A 20,392-nucleotide genomic window follows, 5' to 3' on the forward strand; every position below is an offset into this window, starting at 1 on the left:
AAATTCTTGATTCTAAAAAGCTTACATAAATACTGTACTTTTGATAATGGCATTTAAACTATATCAGAAAATAACTTAGGATGAGACAAATACTTAATTAATTAAGGGAAGATTATTATTCCTAACCTGATGGTCAGAAAGTGAAAGCTGGTCCTCTGGAAAACCTGTTTGTGTCAGATGATGGGTTTTGAAAAGAGAGTTGTGGTTCACTAAGGTTACTTCTCCAGCATCCATCCTCATCCTATCAGCAATATCATCTGGGGAAAGAGTCCAAATTAGTTCAAGTCATAATTCTTCAATAACTTTTTTCCTGTGAACCAATCTTTTAGCCTAATATAAATGATCCTCCCCTCAAAAAAAACCTCTTCAAATAAAACCAAATAAAACCCCTCCTTCAAAAGGAACCACTGGCAAGAATGCCATTTTCAAAAGAAGAGGCCCAGGTTTAGAAACTGGCTCATTTGGAAGTAATTGAGATTGTATACTAAATAGTTCAGAACTTCTATCAGTATAAAAAGAGTTTAATTAAAAGTTTAAAAACAGGGAAACGGACTTGGCCCAGTGGTTAGGGCGTCCATCTACCACATGGGAGGTTTGCGGTTCAAACCCCGGGCCTCCTTGACCCGTGTGGAGCTGGCCAATGTGCAGTGCTGATGCGTGCAAAGAATGCCCTGCCACGCAGGGGTGTCCCCCGCGTAGGGGAGCCCCACGCGCAAGGAGTGCGCCCCGTAAGGAGAACCACCCTGCGCGAAAAAAAGTGCAGCCTGCCCAGGAATGGCGCCGCCCACACTTCCCGTGCCGCTGACGACTACAGAAGCGGAAAAAGAAACAAGACGCAGCAAATAGACACAGAGAACAGACATCTGGGGGCGGGGGGAATTAAATAAAATAAATAAATCTTTAAAAAAATAAAAAAATAAAAAAATAAATAAAAGTTTAAAAACAATGAAAATTTTCTGAAATTAGTTTTAAAATTTTTACCTGCGGAAAAAATTTTAAATATAAAAAAGTTGGGGAAAAATGTCATCCTTCAGAAACAAACACTTAAATTGGTTTATTTCCTCTGTTTTAACTCAAAAAGATGTTTTAAAAATTAATCCACCTAAGATTTTTTTTTCCTATAAAAACATAACTTATTCATATGATTCTTAACAGGTAATATCAGTTCAATTATTATAATACTATGGCAGAATCTTACTCTATAACCATTTTGAGAACTTTGTTATTATAAAAAACTAGGATAAGAGCAAATTAGATTATAAGGATTCAATGACTTACACTGTTGTCAGCAATGAGAGAAAATAGAAACAACCAGAAAAGAAGGGGAGTGAGAAAGTAGACTAAGCAAAAGGGAAAACCTGAAAGTAGAGCAAAGGCTAACATGAGTTTAAAAGGACTATATGGGATGTTATAAGAGCTAACTCTTTATCTCTTTCTGTAAACTGACTACTTTCCATCTTTCCAAAAACGGACTACTGGTCTTGATCTTATATTGATCCCCTTTACAGACATAAAATACTATGAAAGAAATACTAGAAAATGTTGTAGCCACAATAATTTTCAATGCCACGAACTACATGGAATAAAAAAATTTACCTTAATCAAATTATGTATCATATAGAACACAGTACAGCATCATACTAAAGAACAAGGACTCTGGAACCAGACTGCCTGGGTTCAAATTCTGTCTCTGCCAGTTACAGCAGTATGACCCTAGGTAAGACTGTAAGATTTGTAACCCATGGCTCAGTTTTCTTGATGCAAATATTGAAAATGTTAGGAAAACCCATTGTCTTACGCCAACTTGACTCAAGAGAGTAACTAACAGGATGGAATAACCACTTTTAGCCTTACCCATGACAGGTCTTTTAACATCACTGGCTTTAGCAAAGATACAAAGTCCTACAAAAGAAGACAGAAAACAGAAACATTACATTTTGAACCATCTACTTCATATAATTATAGCACAGGAAGCCACTCTCCCAATTCATTGTTCTTTCTTTTACCTCATAAAAAACCATTTCATAAACAAGTGACAGACCTTGTTTTAAGGTCTTTTCTTCCATACATCTTAGGTGCCAAATATAAAGCTACTGATATTCTGAGGACATCAATGAATATTTTGCGGTTGTACTAAGTTCTTTTCTCCTTCATCAGTCCAACAGCTACAAACCAAAGCCCCTTTGTCTATGTGAGATTACATTCTCCTCCAATATATCAACTTTTCACAGAAAAATGAAGTTAAAGTTCCTCATAAAGTTCTAACTGCTTGTATCTAGGTTAATAAACATACCTTTGGTAGGCACATGGTCCTCTTGGCTGATTTCCAAGAGAACAGGTATGGTACTAGTTATACCTATACATATATTCATAATCATATATCAGTATTTTTTAAAAGACTGAGCACCTAATCAGCAATACTAGGGTTTCAATGTATTCAGGAGTCTTGATGATAACAGGCATTCTTTGTGGTCACAATAACAAAATGAACACACAAAGGAAGGTTGCTTGGGTTTTCCTGGCATAGATACAGACTAAGCAGAGCAATATTCTGATTACCTAGCCTTGCCAGGGAGGATTCCCAAATAATTTAAGCCTTAGATTTAGGCATTCCCAAATAGATTTCCAAATGTTCAATTTAACAAAAGGCTTCTATCTGGAAAATTGTCCAGAGTCTTCTTTATTTTCCATTTTTTAAATAAGATGGAATTCCATGGATCCCAGATTAAGAGGAAAAAATCGTAACAAACAAACAATGGCTTTTTCACATTTCACTCTTTCAAATCACTTTGTAAGTATAATCACTAACTCTTTTTCTGTATTACCAAGAATGCCAATTTTTTTAAAAGCCTGGTAGAACCCTGTAGAACAATTTCATGTTAAATTCCTTTGCATTTTGCTTAGATAGACATGAAGAAGGAAGAAAGCTAGAATTCAAAGAATTTTAGAGATTATGTCAGAGGTTAAATGATTTTTCTGAAATCAAACAGATGAGGCAAAAGGAGGACAAGAATCCAGGTACCCTGACTCCTGGGCAAGTGTACTTTCAACAAACATCTCACAGCTTCACACCCTTTAACATCCTCATTTAAGGACACCTACACACTGGCAAGATAAAAGTATACCTCACTAACCCTGGAGAGCCCACACTGACTTAAAACTTAAAGTCCTATATCTACATTTTAATACAAACACATCCAGATTCTTCAGTGTTTTGTTTTGCCAATTTGCACTTTGGGAAAAGGAATACTTTACCCCAAGATTTTCCATGAAATGCTGGATCTTTAACTTTTGAGGCCACCAATGAAAATATTTTATAATCTTGCCAGTGTCTAACTGAGAAATTAGGAATAAATGAACCTAAACATAAAAGATTCTACAATTTAAAATGTACAATTTTGATTTTTCATGTCCTATAACACATGCATTTTGCAAGCATAAGAGTTTTTATCCTCTTAGAAAAATTATTCCAATATTCGTTTTCTAGTACACAATAGTCACTTTAATTTACTGAGGGAACATAAGCAGTTACAGGTATCAGGTGACATCAGCTTAGCAACTGACTGCAAGGTAATAGGAAATCTAGAGGCAAAAAAAAGGGTCCAGATTGTAATAGAATGTAACAGGTATAGAAAAGCATTTAAAAGCTTGCATACATGTGAAGAGGTGATTATGAAAAAGAACATTATGACTATGATAAAGTTACTGGAAAATATATACTGAGAAGAGGCATTATACAATTAACTTTATCAGGACCAAGATGTGGTTAAGAAAATTTATGATGTGAGAATCGTCCTTGTCTGAGCTCTGAAAAACAATTAGGTAAATGGTCCAATTTTTACTGTAACACCATGTATTTACTTTTGTTTTTCATATTTTCACATGTAGTATCTCCCAGTTAGACACTAGAACAACTTAAAGGCTAAAGACTAAGTATCCAACTTCTTTCATGAAACATGACTTACTGTGTGTCAACTACATGCTATGCAGGATGTTACAAAGATGAGTAAAACATGGTCCCTACAATTGAGAAGCTTACTGTCTACCCGAGGAAGCCAGATCCATAAACAGACACTTGGTAGCAAGACAATAAAGCTGGGGCAATTGCTAGGAGGTGAGGGAGTCAGGGGGAGGAGGAAAGGAAGGGCTTCCAAAGCAGGTGTTACCTAACCCTGCAGTAGCAGCAAGTTTCTGCATCCATTCACTCCTTCTATACTTAACTCAGCAGATGGGTAACACCATGATCATCCGTGCAAAAGGGATAATTAATTGGAATCAGGTAAAAATGGATGAGGCTTCCTGAAAGGAACTGGAGAAAGAAAGAAAAAAAGCCATAATCTCGAAACTGGGAGGTTAAGAGATCATGCTTAAAGAGATGTTTAAGGTTTCACTGTAACAGCAATTTCTTAATTCCGTGTAATTCCCGTTCCAACACGAGTCCTTAACAATTATCTTTACGAAGAACAAAGATTTAGGAGATGATGAGATTTACTCCATCCAGAATATCCAATTAGAACAAGGACTCTAAGTCAAACAGTTGGTTATAATAGCCTATGAAAAGCTTTATATTAATTTTACAAGCAGCACCATCCCAAATATCATATTAAAGAGAACCAAATGTGAAATGAAATTACTTTAACTAAGCTGACTTAAAAGTGATAAAGGGGCAAGTTATTGCCAACAGATAGTGGAAATACTGCAGCGGCACCGATAAAGAGAAATCACCAAGCTCAAGACAAGAGAGACTGGGCATATACCCAAAGAGATTACGTTAGGGTACACCAAGAAAGAGACGGTTCAAGGGAATTACCAGGAGGCGATGAGCCAGGTAAGCAAACTGTGGCAGTTAAGGGGATTTTCATAACCCAGACAAGGAGGTCCAGACGTTTCTTTCTGGTGGTGGCACTAGCGATATCACATCTCAGGGAGGTATCATAGAGTAAAAGCGTTGGAGAAATATTGACGTGAGTCGCAGGAGTAGTCGAGAAAGATCACTCAGGTCTCAAGAAGACGGGAAGTGAAGCAGGTATGACAGGAAAGCTCAGCTTCCCGATGAAAACAGGTCTTCCCTAAAAAGAACCCCTGCTCTGGCGGGAAAGCCCGGGAGTTCCGACCGGCCTTTATGCCCGAAGTAAGGCTGAGCGTCGTGATGGGGCCTGCGGTACCGGCAGGGGGGCGGACTCTCCGCCGTCCGGGAGAAGGCCTGAAGGAACGGCCTCAGGAAGCCTGACCAACGGCCGCCAGGCCGGCGGCGGGCGGACAGCAGGGGGTGGGGGGTGGGGGGGTGTCCCAGGGGGCGGGGCTGAGGAAAAGGCGCCGGCGCCACAGCCGTTCCCGCTTCCGCCCAGCCCTGGTCAGGCCGACGGGCCCGGTCCAGCACTGCCTCCCAGCCCAGGCTCCCTCCATCCTCACCCCTCCCCCAGCTTCCCGCCGCCACTCACCGAACCGGAACCGGCTGCTATGCGAAGGGGTTTCCGGCCGGGCGCCGAACGTAAAACCCGGGAACCCCCGCGAACCGGAACCGCCTCCACAATACCGGAAGAGCTGCTCGGTGGCAACGGGGAAGGGGGGGAGGGGAAGAAGGGTGGAGGCGGGAGGTCAAAGAGCAGAGTTGAGAACCCACGGAACGCCTGCGCGGTGTTGCGAGGGCTGAGAAATACAGAGGAGAGTCTAAGGCTGTGGTCTTGATTTCTCTTTTCACTTTCAGCTTGGGCTTTCTCTGTTTCTCATTCTTGGAATACTGTTAGTGCACTCTTCGTCCTCCTGTTTTCTCTGCTCCCTCGGCCTCCGTACCCGCCAGCTTCTAGTTCCGCAGCGCGATTTTTGCTTACTCTCCTGTTTCCATGGCAGCATTTTGCTGTGGTCTGGGATCTGCGGAAGCCTGTGGGCTCCCCGGCAAATGGGGACCCGAACGCTAAGTCGAATCTCAGGATATACCGTGTTTTATTGAGACTCTGAGAACGTTAGTTCTTGTGTAGAGGTTGTTGGAAATATTTTAATAACAGATACAGAGAAGTGAAGTTGTTTCCTAAAGTTATAAAGTGCATGGTGTATCTGGGACTAGCGTGCAGATTTCCTAATTTGTGGTCCTGTACCCTGCACCACATCATGCTTGACTAGCCGTTCGTGGGGGGGGGGGGGGAAACTTGGGGAGGGCTTCAGTTAGACTCTGGAAATATGTAGAATCATCTAAAACGCTGGAGGCAAACATGTCAGGAAAGCTATAGAGTACCCACCAAAGAGCTGCTTTTCTGAGAAGAGATAGGAAATGACCCAGGAGTCCTGTAACTTCTAATGGCCTAAATGGCCCTAATGTTGTCCCTGGGACCACACTGATTAATCTGTGCTCTACTTTTTAAAAGAAAATAATGGAAAGAAATAACATGTTTTTAATTTTTGGATTGTTTACCAAGCCCCTCAGCTTGGCTGGGCTCTGGACCCAGGCCCTGTCTTGGAGAAATGTTGCTGAGCAGTCATTCCAAACCCAGTTCACAGCCACAGTCTGAGCTCAGACTTAAAGAAGGGAGGTGTCTGGAGTATCTAAAAAGATAACTCTCAGCAGACAGAAAAAGGGGATGCTTGGTGAGTTCAGGGGATCCTGTCCTATCAAAGGTGTAAGATTGGTTATTTTTTTATCACCTCACATATGCTGATATTTTTATACTATCAAGTCCTGAGGCCCAGTTGTATTGAGCATACCTGGTCCATGTTAGTTTTGCCCATCCTAATCTTCAAGCAGATCTGTTCATTTCAATTGAATTCTATCTCTATTTCTAGGAGACAGCCATGCATAAAGAGGAATTTCATCTGAAATTTTTCATGTGTGTGATTCAATCTCGACACTTAGACAGGACTCCACAGAGCACAGGTACCATTCTCATCATAGTCCAGTGACAGAGAATGGGTTCTCTCACAGGGCATCTCAATTTCAGGATTTCTAGTGGGAGTACAGAACTTGGTGGTCAACCGACCTTGCTTATCCATTGCCATTCTGACAAAATATTTGTCTCTCAGTTATGTCTTGTGTGAGTATTCAGGTGAGATTTGGGGCTGGTTTGTGAGAACAGGCCCCAGCAGATAGAGAAGTCTTGGGAGTTGGGGGAACAAACATTATAACTTGGAGAGTTACTTCAACACGTCCGGTCTCATCTGTGAGAGTTCCATTCTAATTGATATGCCAAAACCTAAAAGAAAATTTGAGCCTCCCCTCAAATGGCCATTTCCACCCCTGGTTAGTATGTATCCTGCTTTTCCCCCTTTTATGTTGTCAAAGGAATGGAATATTTTTGAAGTGAGATTGTTGTTGAGACGAATCATCACTTCTCTGATTTTTCACTGGATTTATGAAAAGAAGGCCCTGGACAGCTGGGAATCATAGGGAGAAGGGAAGGGAGTAAGGAGCATTCCCTCTCCTGAATCCCTTCTTCAGGGTGACCTAAAGCTGTTGGTTCCTAGCTGGGGAAGCTTCAGCCTCCAGCATGCTCGTACAAAAGCCACGAACAGAGACAGATGACTTCAAGAGTCTAAATACTGTGGATGATCCAGACACCGTGGGAGTTATACCTATTTTGAAAACCGGTGAGGCATGTGGGTAAACAATGGGAAGAAATTTGGAAAGATGTATTGGAAAGTGAAAAGTTTATAGGTAGCATTATAAATCAGGGTAGACCTACCAAAAAGTTGAAGTATGATGTAAGACACAAGGAAGAAAGTGTGTGTGCATGTATGAGAAAGAAAGAATAAGAGAGAGTAGGAGGTTATCTGGAAAACTGTAGAAAGAGGGATCGTTTTCTCTATGAAGAATATGATTTTAGTTAATAAAAGTCAGTTTTCTTCCTCATAACTATAATCTAATATGGTTTACTGTCAGCAACTTTGATATGTAAAAATGTAAAACAGTAAAGGGATTAAAGAGTTATATTTAAAAATGATTTTAAATATTGGAAAAATATTTACCTTGGGACTCCATTTAATAACAAATTTCTCATGTATTTTAAGAAATGTTCAGTTCACAAGCAGCTTAAATGAAGCTTCAGAAACACATGTGTATAGAAATATATCTATTTTGAAATCACTTCACTGTAAACATTTATTGAGTTCCCACTATGTGCCCAATATTATACTAGATATGATAGGTTGTAAAAAATATATGACATATCCTTGTCATTGTCCCAGTAGTTTATAATTTGGAAATACTTTGGAGATTACTTAATCTAATTCCCTTATATTCTCAAAAGGAATTTAGGTTTTAAAAAGTTTTCCTCAAGAAGTTAACAATTTTGTTGGAGTAATTTCTTCCAGTACCTCTGGAACATATAGCAGTATTTATTCAATAATTTCTGAGCACTGACTATTTGAAATCATTGCACTAGACTCAGTAGGAGATGAGAAAACAAAGCAAGACACTTTCCCTATTCCCCAGGAGCTTACAACCAAGAAGAATAGATAGTATGAGACAGTGTGTCTGTTAAGAACTTGATAACTATGGTCCAAAATGTCAAATTTAGGATGTCAGAGAGATACAGGAAATGAAGGAACCAGATGACAGGCAGTGCTTTGCTGAGCCCCAGCATGTCCACAGGGCACCTTGTTCTAAACTCCATTTCTAAACTTCTAAACTCAAATTTTATTCAGTCTTGTTAGTGTGCCCAGAATTAACAAGATTCACAAGAAGATGATTTATATGTAAAAATGACTATTAAAATATTGGGGCAATTAATATATATCTCTGTATGTATGGCAAATGTGTGTGGTCTTTGCCCCTTTAATCACACTTGCTTTGCCCGTGCAGGAAAAGCTGCTAGCAACAATAAATAAGTCCCACTGCTGGCCTCACTACTGTTCCTAGAATTTATACAGATTATTTCTTATTTGTCCTCACCTTCCCAACTTTTCCGATTCTCATTTTGCTCCATACCTAATACTACCTCAGACCCCCTTTGCTCTGATGACCCATTTGGACCTGCTTCTCTGATTTGAACTCAGCAATATCCCATGGACAAAATTTTGATGTTCAACTTCAGGCTTCTAGCATTGAGGCCTCAGGTAAGAGCCACTCAACCCTCCCAATTTTGCCACTAGAGAAGGGGAATGAAAAGTCTTCCTAATTAGCCCCAGCCTCTTTCCTCCTTCCTGCCCTCCCATTCTCCTTTCCCTTCTTCCTTCCCTCCAAATAAAACTTGTTGAGCACATTATTAGTCAGTCACTGAACTTGGCACTAGGAATAAAGTAGTAAAACAGGTACATCACCTGCTCTTGTGGAGTTTATAGTTTTGTGGGTGTGAATGCAGTAATCATATAATCATACACTCGTTTATATAATTAGAATGGTGCTAGTGTGATGAAAGAAAATAATATCATGTAATCAGTGTGTAAAACAAGGCATCTAGTCTGTTTTGAGAAGTCAGAAAAGCCCCTTCAGAAAGCCTGAGGGCCGAGTATGTATTAGGCAAAGCAGGATAAAGAGCTTTCCAGGAAAAGGGAAAAGCCTCAGAAACAGGGAGTTTGGCTCATTGAAAGAGTAGAATGGGCCAGTCTGACTTGAGTGAGAATAAAAGGAGATAGAACTCTAAAAGGTAGTGTAAGAGCCAAATCATTGCCTTCTAGGTGTTATATATTCAAGCTATGGGAAATCATTGTTTTAAGCTGGAGAATGGCAGGGTCATATTTTTGTTTTAAGAAGATTTTTCTGATTACTGGGTGGAAGAAGAACTAGAGGACAACAGGAGTGGTTACCTGCTCTGGGGGGATGGCTGATGCCATTGCTGCGTCCAAGCATTGCAGATCTATAGGGAACCAATGAGGAACTCCTGTCATGAAATTGCATGATTGGCAGAGGTGAACTCAGAGCTGCTGATGCCACACATGCTAAAACCCTGACCTGATGGCCCACTCCTGTTGCTGCCAGCCTGAAAAATTCATAGGGACTCTTCCAGAATGATCTCCCCTTGTTCTAAATGCAGCTATATATGGAGATGCTGAGTGCTACTCCTCAAGGAAAATGGAATACATTTTGTTTCTAGTCTCCTACATGACAGGGAAGCAGCTGCAGTTGCAATTTTCTCCAATTCCCTGTGCTTCATAGTAAAAAGATATACCCGTAATATGATGAGGCAGAGTGTGTGTGTGTGTGTGTGTGTTTGACTAATAGAGGATCTTCACCCACCATAAGGAAGCTGTTTAGTCCTGCATTGGTACACAGCAAGGGAGTGAGGCGCCTAGGCCCCACACTACCCCTATGTCCTGGCCCCTAGCCTTTGTAAAGACATGCGGTTAGCATTCCCAGATAGCAGAGTGTTGGACAACCTCCAGGATAAAGGCTCAGGTGCAGTAGGTAGCTTTTTGGGCCAGGCTCTGGTCCAGCAAGTCCAATTTCCCACTATCCTTTCCTATGCTTATAGGTTTTACTGATGGACAGCCTGCTTAGGTAACCAGTGACTCTTGAAACCTCTTAATGAGCTGCAAATTGGGGAGCATGCCAAGAGATTAATGCCACATCCATCTACCCCTATGTCCACATCTCCCCAGAAACCCGAGACTTTACTATATAGTATTATTTACTTCACCTAGACCATTACCAGCACTGCCTATGCCCCCAGGTGTTTCGCACAGACCAGCATACATACTAATATTGTGCGTGCAGCTGATATATAGAGAACATAACTGCTGCCCATGGCCCAGGTTCCTTCCAAGCAAGTATTCTTGCTTTCCGCATTACAGCAAAATTCTCTATATAGAGACGTTACATTGTAGCAATCCAAGGACCTGTACTCTTCTACATACATTGAGCATCAGCTCCCATTCTAAACCCACACTCTATGTCCTAGTAATCTATACTTAAGAGTTTATCTCTGTGAATTTACTCAGTGTATTTTCTTCATATTAGTGAAACCATACAGTATTTGTCCTTTCATGTCTGCCTTAATATCCTCGACATAATATCCTCAAAAACAACAACAAAAAACAAAACATAATATCCTTAAGGCTCATCCATGTTGTCATATGCATCCCAATTTCATTTCTTCTTAGGGCTGAATAGTATTCTGTTGTTTGTATATACCACATTTTGTTTAGCTCTTCATCAGTTGATGTATCCTTGGACTTGTTCCATATTTTAGCAACTGTGAATAATGCTGCTATGAACATCGGTGTGCAAATGTCATTTCACATCCTTGCTTCCAGTTCTTCTGAATATATTCCTAGTAATGGGATTGCTGGATCAGATGGCAGTTCTATATTCAACTTCTTGTGACACTGCCAAACTGACTTCCACAGAGATTGCGCCATTCTACATTCCCTCCCACAGTGGAAGAGTGTTTCTATTTCTCCACATCCTCTCCATCACTTGTAGTTTTCTGGAGTTTATTGTTTGTTTTGTTTTGTATTATTTTTTGGTTATTTGATGATGATGGCCATTCTATCAGCTGTGAAATGGTACCTTACTGTAGTTTTGATCTGCATTTTCCTGATAGTGATGTTGAACATTTTTTCATGTGCCTTTTGGCCATTTGTATTTCCTCTTTGAAGACATGTCTATTCAAGTCTTTTGCCCATTTTAAAATTGTGTTGCTTGTCTTTTTATCATTGAGTTTTATGATTTCTTTATGTAACAAAGATATCAAACCATTATCACATACGTGGTTTTGAAGTATTTTCTCCCATTGAGTAAGCTGCTTTTTTTACTTTCTTGACAAAGTCTTTTGAAGAACAAAAGAGTTTAATTTTAAGGAGGTCCCACTCATCTATTCTTTTATTTTGTTACTCGTGTTTTGGGTGTAAGCTTTAAGAAACTACTGCCTACTACAAGATCTTGAAAATGTTTCCCTACATTTTCTTCTAGAAGTTTTATGATTTGGGTTTTACATTTAAGAAAGGACCTGTACTCTTGCTGAAAAGTAGTAGGAAATTCTGCCTCCATCAAGATTGCCTTAACTTCAACATAGTAATCATTCAATTGACCTCCTGATCCCAGAGCTCCAGGACCAGCTCCATAGGGCTTGAGTCTTCATGAAGCTAGAACTCTTGGGGCTCTAGTAACTTCAGTTGAATTAGAGAGGACACTAAATAGACGGAAGCTCTTCTGCCAGTCAAATATGCAAATATACCAGTAGACCTGTGGACCACTTGTGTTTACTTTCACTGAATAGAGATCATTTTATAAATCCCTTTCAACCACCCTACTCTGGGTGGTCTCATGAGACTCACTCTCATGTATTTAATAGCCTAGAAGTATAAGCCTGGGACTATATAATTACTAAACAATCACATTATGCTTCATAAGATTTTAGCAGACTGAAGTGGAAGACTTACAGGATTGTGTCTTATAAGATGATTATTTGTCTTCTCTGTTCTGATTTCCACAAAACCTCATGTTTTTAAGGAAAGAAAAAGTGGGAAGTGGACTTGGCCCAATGGATAGGGCGTCCTTCTACCACATGGGAGGTCCACGGTTCAAACCCCGGGCCTCCTTGACTCGTGTGGAGCTGGCCTATGCGCAGTGCTGATGCACACAAGGAGTGCCATGCCATGCAGGGGTGTCCCCCGCATAGGGGAGCCACACACACAAAAAGTGCCACACACACAAGGAGTGCGTCCCGTAAGGAGACCCACCCAGTGCGAAAGAAAGTGCAGCCTGCCCAAGAATGGCGCTGCACACACGGAGAGCTGACACAGCAAGATGACGCAACAAAAAGAAACACATTCTCGGTGCCGCTGATAAGGATAGAAGCAGTCACAGAAGAACACACAGCAAAGGGACACAGAGAGCAGACATCTGGGGGGTGGGGTGGTAAGGGGAGAGAAGTAAAAAAAAAAAAGAAAAAGTTTTCTTTGGTCCAAGCTGAGGCTGCGTACTTCAATTGAAAAGTTTGTTTACCACTATCCTAATCAGGACTTGAAAGTGGTGCCTTCAGCTGGCGTAGAGGTCCTATTGCTTACCTGCGACCTCTTCCCTGAACTAGCTTTCTCAAGAAACTGATCCTCGATGAGATAAATGACCCTATGGAAGCCATCCGACCTTCCAGGCTTGTGGGTCTTTCTTGAAGTATTGGGCGTTTGGACTTCCATAGCTTAGAACAATGGTTCTCAAACTTGAGCTCATCAGAATTTCCTGGAGGGCTTGTTAAAGCAGTTCGTTGGGCCCACCCTCAGAGTTTCTGATATAGGGGGTCTGAAGTGGGGTCCAAGAATTTGCATTTCTAAAAAGTTTCCATGTTACACTGATTATTTTGAACTGGAGCTGAGAACCATTGGCTTAAACCAACTTGGATATACCAAGAAACTCAGGTATGGTGGAATAGCCAGACAGGTCCCCTGTGTCAGAAATTTGAATTACTACCTTGTGGAGGCTGTTCTACTATGAGACACACTCTGTCTCCAGTGGATATCCTATCCCTGCTACAGTTAAAGATGATTCTCCAATACAGAAATGGTTTTATGCCTATACCCAGGGTCTGTCCTCATGGAGATTACATTCCATGCAGAAAGCAGATAATAAACAATATATTAGTTAAGGATTGACTTGGTGAGATCCAGGAGTTGTGTAGAAGTTGGAGATCCAGGCAGATATTTGTTTCATCCCAGAAAGAGGCCCATACCCAAGTGTGAGTGTTTTACAACATCAACCCAACAAGTCATTGCAGCCCCATTACAATTCTGATTCTAGTCCAAAGAGAATCTTGGTGGCTCTCTGGTATGACTTGTTCTGGTATGACTTGTTCTCAACTTGTTCTTGCTTTTGCATTTGCTATTTCCCTTATCTGAATGCATTTTCTCCAGATCTTAGCATGTTTTATTTTCCTCCCTCATTCATTCAGACCTCTTCTTAAATGTTATCTCCTCAGTGAATTTTTTCTGGTCCACTCTACATAAGATTGCATCCCTGTTACTCTTTCTTTGTCCTGACTTACTTTCCTTCACAGCACTTACCACTACCTGACTAATTTGTTTCTCTGATTTCCTTAGTAGGTTGTAAGCCCCTTGAGGACAGACAAGGTTTTTCTTTTCAATCCTGGATCCCCTTTAACCTCAAAGAGTGCCTAACATGTAATAGTTGCTCAGTATTTGTTGAATGAATACAAGACACCTGTAATATTCTATTTCCTATTCTGCTGCGCTGGAGTCATGCCTGGGTAACGGCTATACTTCTCATTCCTGACTATTCTACTAGCATCATCAGTATCATCTTCATCTTCACATCACAATGGTCTTAATGTAGATCTGTACACATCGCATAGCTATGACACCATTCTAATGAATGGGCTCATGAATGTGGCATACATCATTTCCTTTAAAGATTTATTTTTATTTCTCTCCCTTTCCCTCCCCCCCCCACGTCCACACCCCCCCCTCCCTGTCCCCACCCGCACCCCCACCCCAGTTGTCTGTTCTCTGTGTCCATTTGCTGTGTGTTTTTCTGTGTCCACTTCTATTCTTGTCAGCGGCACTGGGAATCTGTGTCTCTTTGTTGTGTCATTTTGCTGGGTCAGCTCTCCGTGTGTGCGGCTGCCACTCCTGGGCAGGCTGAACTTTCTTTCACGCTGGGCGACTCTTCTTTACGGGGTGCACTCCTTGTGCATGGGGCACTCCTTGCACACATCAGCACTGCGCATGGGCCAGCTCCGCACGGGTCAAGGAGGCCCAGGGTTTGAACGGTGGACCTCCCATGTGGTAGACGGACGCCCTAACCACTGGGCCAAGTTCTCTTTCCCATCATTTTCTTTAATACCCCCCTATCTATGGCAGCCTCTTGTTATCATTAGTCAAGGACCTGATAGTAAAGTCTGTCTTATCCTGGTTTGGAGAGCATTGTTCAGAGCTTTCTATTCTTCATTTACCAATGTACTACTTACATAGTTAATGGTCAGACAGCTACTTTAGAATACCTCAGCTGCTGTAATCAACTGGACTGCCTACCTCCTGCAGAATTCTCTTTAAATATCTCCCTATTTTCTCTCCCCCGGAGTGCCTTCTTTCATATAATTATAGTTTCTGCATTTCTGCACTTACTGTTGGCCTGGACATCATGCCAACAGCTTGTTGATACCTGATGAGCTCTAAGAAGCCTAAAAGGACTTTCTAAATGCCTTCCTATGCACCGAGAATTGGTATAAAGACTATGCCTTTCACTACTGGGTACTGGAGTATGACATATAAGGGGAGGTGCCATTTGGCTCTCCTCTGTGTGTACTAGGTTTACCTGACATGCTGAAAATAGGGAGACTGCCACCAAGTAATAGAAGCTAGGGGGTGTGGCATTCTGACTTCTACTGACCTTTTTATAAGTTCACTTCCTTTTTCCTTGCTTTCTGCACAATTCAGCTATCTTAAAACCTGAATTCTATCTACGAAACATCACCAACATAAGAAAGCTGAGTATATTTGGGACAAAGTTCTAGATTTCCAGACCATGACAAAATACCTATACTTGAATCATTGGAAGGGGCATAAGTCATAGCTTACCTCCCTCTTAAGAAGCCTGTCAGAGCTCCAGGTTCTCCCATGCAAACTCGGGACATTTCGGTTTTCTCCTCTCTGGAAGCAGGGTCCAGGGTATCCTTTTCCAGTCCTATTAAATCAGATCAGCAATGAAAAGTAATCTTGGAATGAGTACATATCTTATCTACTGGCTTAGGCTGGTTACCTCAAGAATTTGTTGGCACCATCTCATTTGACTATCTAGCATGATGCTTTGCTCTTCTAATCCCTGGTTCTCTAACTTGCTGAGCTATGCACCTCACTCCTGACACTTGCCTTAGGCACCCTAGTTTGAATGATAAATTTCAATCACCTCTTCTTCTGTCTGCACACTGATTCATCTCCAGGCCTCAGACACTAAGGCTCTGCCCTGAGGGACACTTCTCAGCCCCCCTGTTAGAGGGGTGGGGATTGGACATCTATCATATTTTCTAGAACTGCTGAGATCTTAAACATTTCTCCCATCATTAGTCCATCTTCAAATTATACATCCAAATTTTGATTCATAAAATAGGTGATCCATGGCTAGCTATAGCACCCTTTCCTAGTGTTAAGATTCCTAGGAAATTATATTTGAAATTTTTTTTTAAAGTTGCTTGCTGAATAGAAAATTATAAAAAGGGAAATGTATGGTGTTAAAGTTTTGTATTTAAAGTGAAGGAGCTACCCATTTCATCTTCATCGCATCTATCTCCCTAATATTATAATATTTCTGTCCCTTGGTATCTTTCCCTTAAAGAGTACTAAATAAACACTGCCAAATTCTTATTATCCAGGTCCTTTTTCCTTTTTTTTTACTCCATTCTCTCCCCCCCCCAACATTCATAAGAATGTGATACATTACATTTGTTAATGAGCTATTGATTTCTGCAGTTATATCCCAGGTCCAGTGAAATGAAAACTTCCTATAAACCTTTGATAGTCCCACTAAATAATAAACTCCATGAGAGCTTAATACAGCTTAGTACCTGGCACAGTGGCTGGCACATAATGAGGCCTCAATAAATATTTATTGAAAGTATGAGTGACTGAATAACAAATTGGCATTTCTCAAGATTCTTGTCAGGAAGCTATTTACAGCCATTTGTTAACATGAATTATTTCTTCAGTTAGTTAATTTCTGTTTCAGTTTGTTTTTACTAGTTTAACAGAAAATGACACTTCCAAGTTTGAGGATTGCAGTAAGATGACGATAGGCAAGGCCTAACTACCTCTGAGTATATTTGGTGTATTCTCCCCCCTACCCATCCTATGATTATTTTTAAAATTTTTATATCCTTTATACATGAACATACATAAACAATAAGTGTATAGTAAAAATTGTGAACACACGTATCATCATACAAGGGTCCCATACCTCTCAGCCCACCACCAACACCTTGCATTGTTGTGAGATATCTGTTAAAAATTATGAAAGAATATCATTAATATCTTACTACTAACTATAGTCCAAATCTTACATTTGGTGTATTTTTCCCCAAAACCACCCTATTACTATTTTTTAAAATATGTTTTTATTATAGAAGTTGTGAACTTATGAAACAATCATGCACATGTGCAGAATTCCCATACAACATCCCTCTATCAACACATTACACCATGGTAGAACATTTCTTACAGATTATAAAATAATATCATCAGACTATTACCACTTACTATGGATACTTTTTCCATGCTTCCCCATTACCAGCATAGTACATCTTTGGCTTAGATGCATGGATATTACAGTATTGTTAACCACAGTCCATAGGTCACTCCAGTTGTATTTTTCCCATGCTTCTCCACATTCCCACCACCCTGCAATAGTGTTCTAGGTCACAAAGTACACTCTTGCATCTGTACCATCAACCGCAATCCCCATCCACCTCTGGGTTTACTGTGTTTTCAGTCCTTAGGTTATTATCTAGATTTCTTTCAATTGATATTTACATCTCAAGACTACCCTTTCCAGCCACTCCCCAGTTTATAAACCAGCTGTTACTCACTATAATGTGTTACCATCAACTCTATACATTTCCACACATTTACAGTAAAGTTAATTAAAACTTCTACATACATTAAACATCTGTAGTCCATCTCAGTCCTCCTCTTATCTCCTTTAAGAATCCACCACCTACCATCAGGTCTTAAAGATATTTTCCTACTAGAAGCTTTATGATTCTTGCTTTTATATTTGGGTTTTTGATCCTTTTGAGTTAATTTTTGTATAAGGTGTGAGATAGAGGTCCTCTTTCCTTTTTTTAGCTATGGATATTCAGTACTCTCAGCACCATTTGTTGAATGGACTGTTCTGCCTGAGCTGGGTGGGTTTGATAGTCTTATCAAAAAATCACTTGGGAAACAGACTTTGGCCCAGTGGTTAGGGCGTCCGTCTACCATATGGGTAAGGTCCGCGGTTCAAACCCTGGGCCTCCTTGACCCGTGTGGAGCTGGCGATGCGCAGTGCTGATGCGCGCAAGGAGTGCCGTGCCACGCAAGGGTGTCCCCCGCGTGGGGGAGCCCCACGCGCAAGGAGTGCGCCTGTGAGGAAAGCCGCCCAGCGTGAAAAGAAAGAGCAGCCTGCCCAGGAATGGCGCCGCCCACACTTCCCGTGCCGCTGACGACAACAGAAGCGGACAAAGAAACAAGACGCAGCAAATAGACACCAAGAACAGACAACCAGGGGAGGGGGGTGAATTAAATAAATAAATAAATCTTTTAAAAAAAAAAAAAAATCACTTGACCATAGATGGGAGGGTCTGCTCCTGAACCATCAATTCAGTTCCATTGGTCTATGTGTCTTTATGCCAGTACCATGCTGGGGTTTTTTTGTTTGTTTGTTTTTAAAGATTTTTTATTTTTTTATTTTTTTAATTTTTAAAATTTATTTATCTCCCCTTCCCCCCACTCCGCCCAATTGTCTGCTCTCTGTGTCTATTCACTGTGTGTTCTTCTGTGTCTGCTTTGTATTCTTGTCAGTGACACTGGGAATCTGCATCTCCTTTTGTTTCATCATCCTGCTGCATCAGCTCTCCATGTGTGCGGTGCCACTCCTGGGCAGGCTGCACTTTTTTCACACTGGGCGGCTCTCCTTATGGGGCACATTCCTTGCACGTGGGGCTCCCCTATGCGGGGGACACCCCTGCATGGCATGGCACTCCTTGCACGCATCAGCACTGTGCATGGGCCAGCTCATCACACGGTTCAGGAGGCCCTGGGTTTGAACTCTGGACCTCCCATGTGGTAGGCGGACGCCCTGTCGGTTGAGCCAAATCTGCTTCCCAGTACCATGCTACTTTACCACTGTACCTAGCTAATATGCTTTAAAGTCCAGAAGTGAGAGTCTTTCAACTTCACTTTTCCTTTCTAGGATGTTTCTTCAGAAACTCTTAAGACTCCTTGCCCTCCAAAATAAATTCTGTGATTGTGTTTACCATTTATTTAAATAATACTACTAGAATGTTTATCAGGATTGCGTTTAATCTGTGTATCAGTTTGGGTAGAATTGACATCTTAATGATATTTAGTCTTCCAATCCATGAGCATGGAATGTACTTCCAATTATTTAGGTCTTTTTTGTTTCTTTTAACAATGCCTTGTGGGAAGTGGATTTGGCTCAACCGATAGAGCATCCATCTACTACATGGGAGGTCCAGGGTTCAAACCCAGGGCCTGCTGACCCGTGTAATGAGCTGGCTCACACACAGTGCTGATGTGCTCAAGGAATATCGTGCCATGCAGGGGTGTCCCCCGCATACGGAGCCCCATGTGCAAAGGAGTGCGCCCCATAAGGAGAGCCACCCAGTGCGAAAAAAGTGCAGCCTGCCCAGGAGTAGTGCCACACACACAGAGAACTGATGCAGCAAGATGACACAACAAAAGGAGACACAGATTCCCGGTGCCACTGACAAAAATAGAAGCAGACACAGAAGAACACACAGTGAATGGACACACAGAGCAGACAACGAGGGGGGGAGGGTGGCAGAGAAGAGGAGAGAAATAAATAAAAATAATCTTTTAAAACAATGCATTGTAGTTGTCTGAATACAAGTGCTTTACATCCTTGGTTAATTTTGTTTCTAAATATTTGATTCATTTATAGCCATTGTAAAGGGACTTTTTGTCCTGATTTCCTCCTCAGATTGTGCATTACCCGTGTCTTTTAAGGTCTTTTTCATCTCTTTTAAGTACAGCTATTCGGGTTTTTTTGTTTTGTTTTGTTTTGTTTTTTGTTACTGCGTGCATGGAATATCTTTTTCCAGCCTTTTCATTTTAAATCTGTTGGTATCTTTGGGTCTAAGTTGAGTCTCTTGCAGACAGCATATCCATTTTGCAAATCTGTGTCTTTTGATTGGGGAGTTTAATCCATTAACATTCAATGTTTTTACTGTAAAGGCTGTTCTTATTTCACCCATTTTGACCTTTGGGTTTTATCTGTCATTTTATTTTCACCACTCTTTTTATACTCTTAGTTACTTTGATTGATACAGTTTCCATTTCTAGACTCTCTTCCAAGCCTCTTTCTCCTGTCTTTTCTTTTCATACTATAGCACACTCTTTAGTATTAACTCCAAAGCTGGCCCCTTGGTTACAGAGTTTCTCAGTTTTCTGTTTATCTGTGAATATTCTAAACTCGCCCTCATTTTTAAAAAAAGATTTATTTATTTCTCCCTACCCATGCTCGTTCTCTGCTCTCTGTGTCCATTCGCTGTGCTCTCTTCACTGTCCATTTGTCTTCTCTTTAGGCGGCACTGGGAACCAATCCTGAGACCTTCCAGAGTGGGAAAGAGGCACTCAGTCTCTTGAGCCACCTCAGCTCCCTGGCCTGCTGCATCTCTTATTGTCTCTCCTCTGTATCTCTTTTTGTTGCATCATCTTGCTGCATCCGCCCTCTGCTCCAGCCAGCTCACCATGCAGGCCAGCACTTCATGTGGGCCAG

The 20,392-nt window shown here is 41.1% G+C and overlaps 2 protein-coding genes across 16 annotated transcripts in view; one reads left to right on the plus strand and one right to left on the minus strand.

Moving 5' to 3' along the window:
* Positions 1–5,545, minus strand: part of SENP1 (SUMO specific peptidase 1) — a 93,041-nt gene extending 87,496 nt beyond the window's left edge. For 3 of the 5 annotated variants that reach the window (XM_004470398.5, XM_004470397.5, XM_071218810.1), the window contains exons 1-3: positions 4,811–4,932; positions 1,855–1,902; positions 127–257 (exon numbers count right to left, since the gene is read on the minus strand). In XM_004470398.5, coding sequence (XP_004470455.2) covers positions 127–257; positions 1,855–1,902; positions 4,811–4,862 — 231 coding nt within the window. In that variant the 5' untranslated portion in view covers positions 4,863–4,932. Of the gene's footprint in view, positions 1–126; positions 258–1,854; positions 1,903–4,810; positions 4,933–5,441 lie in introns of those variants that run through there. The other 2 variants (XM_058307897.2, XM_004470399.5) reach the window with 1 other exon arrangement.
* PFKM (phosphofructokinase, muscle) overlaps positions 4,557–20,392 on the plus strand; it is a 47,646-nt gene continuing 31,810 nt past the window's right edge. The window contains exons 1-3 of one of the 11 annotated variants that reach the window (XM_058307896.1): positions 5,343–5,551; positions 6,778–6,868; positions 7,456–7,578. In XM_058307896.1, the coding sequence (XP_058163879.1) occupies positions 6,787–6,868; positions 7,456–7,578 (205 nt within the window). In that variant the 5' untranslated portion in view covers positions 5,343–5,551; positions 6,778–6,786. Of the gene's footprint in view, positions 5,132–5,342; positions 5,552–5,605; positions 6,583–6,777; positions 6,869–7,429; positions 7,579–20,392 lie in introns of those variants that run through there. The other 10 variants (XM_058307891.2, XM_071218805.1, XM_071218803.1 and 7 more) reach the window with 10 other exon arrangements.

The sequence above is a fragment of the Dasypus novemcinctus genome, chromosome 12 (assembly GCF_030445035.2).
Source record: "Dasypus novemcinctus isolate mDasNov1 chromosome 12, mDasNov1.1.hap2, whole genome shotgun sequence".
NCBI classification, from domain to species: Eukaryota; Metazoa; Chordata; class Mammalia; order Cingulata; family Dasypodidae; genus Dasypus; species Dasypus novemcinctus.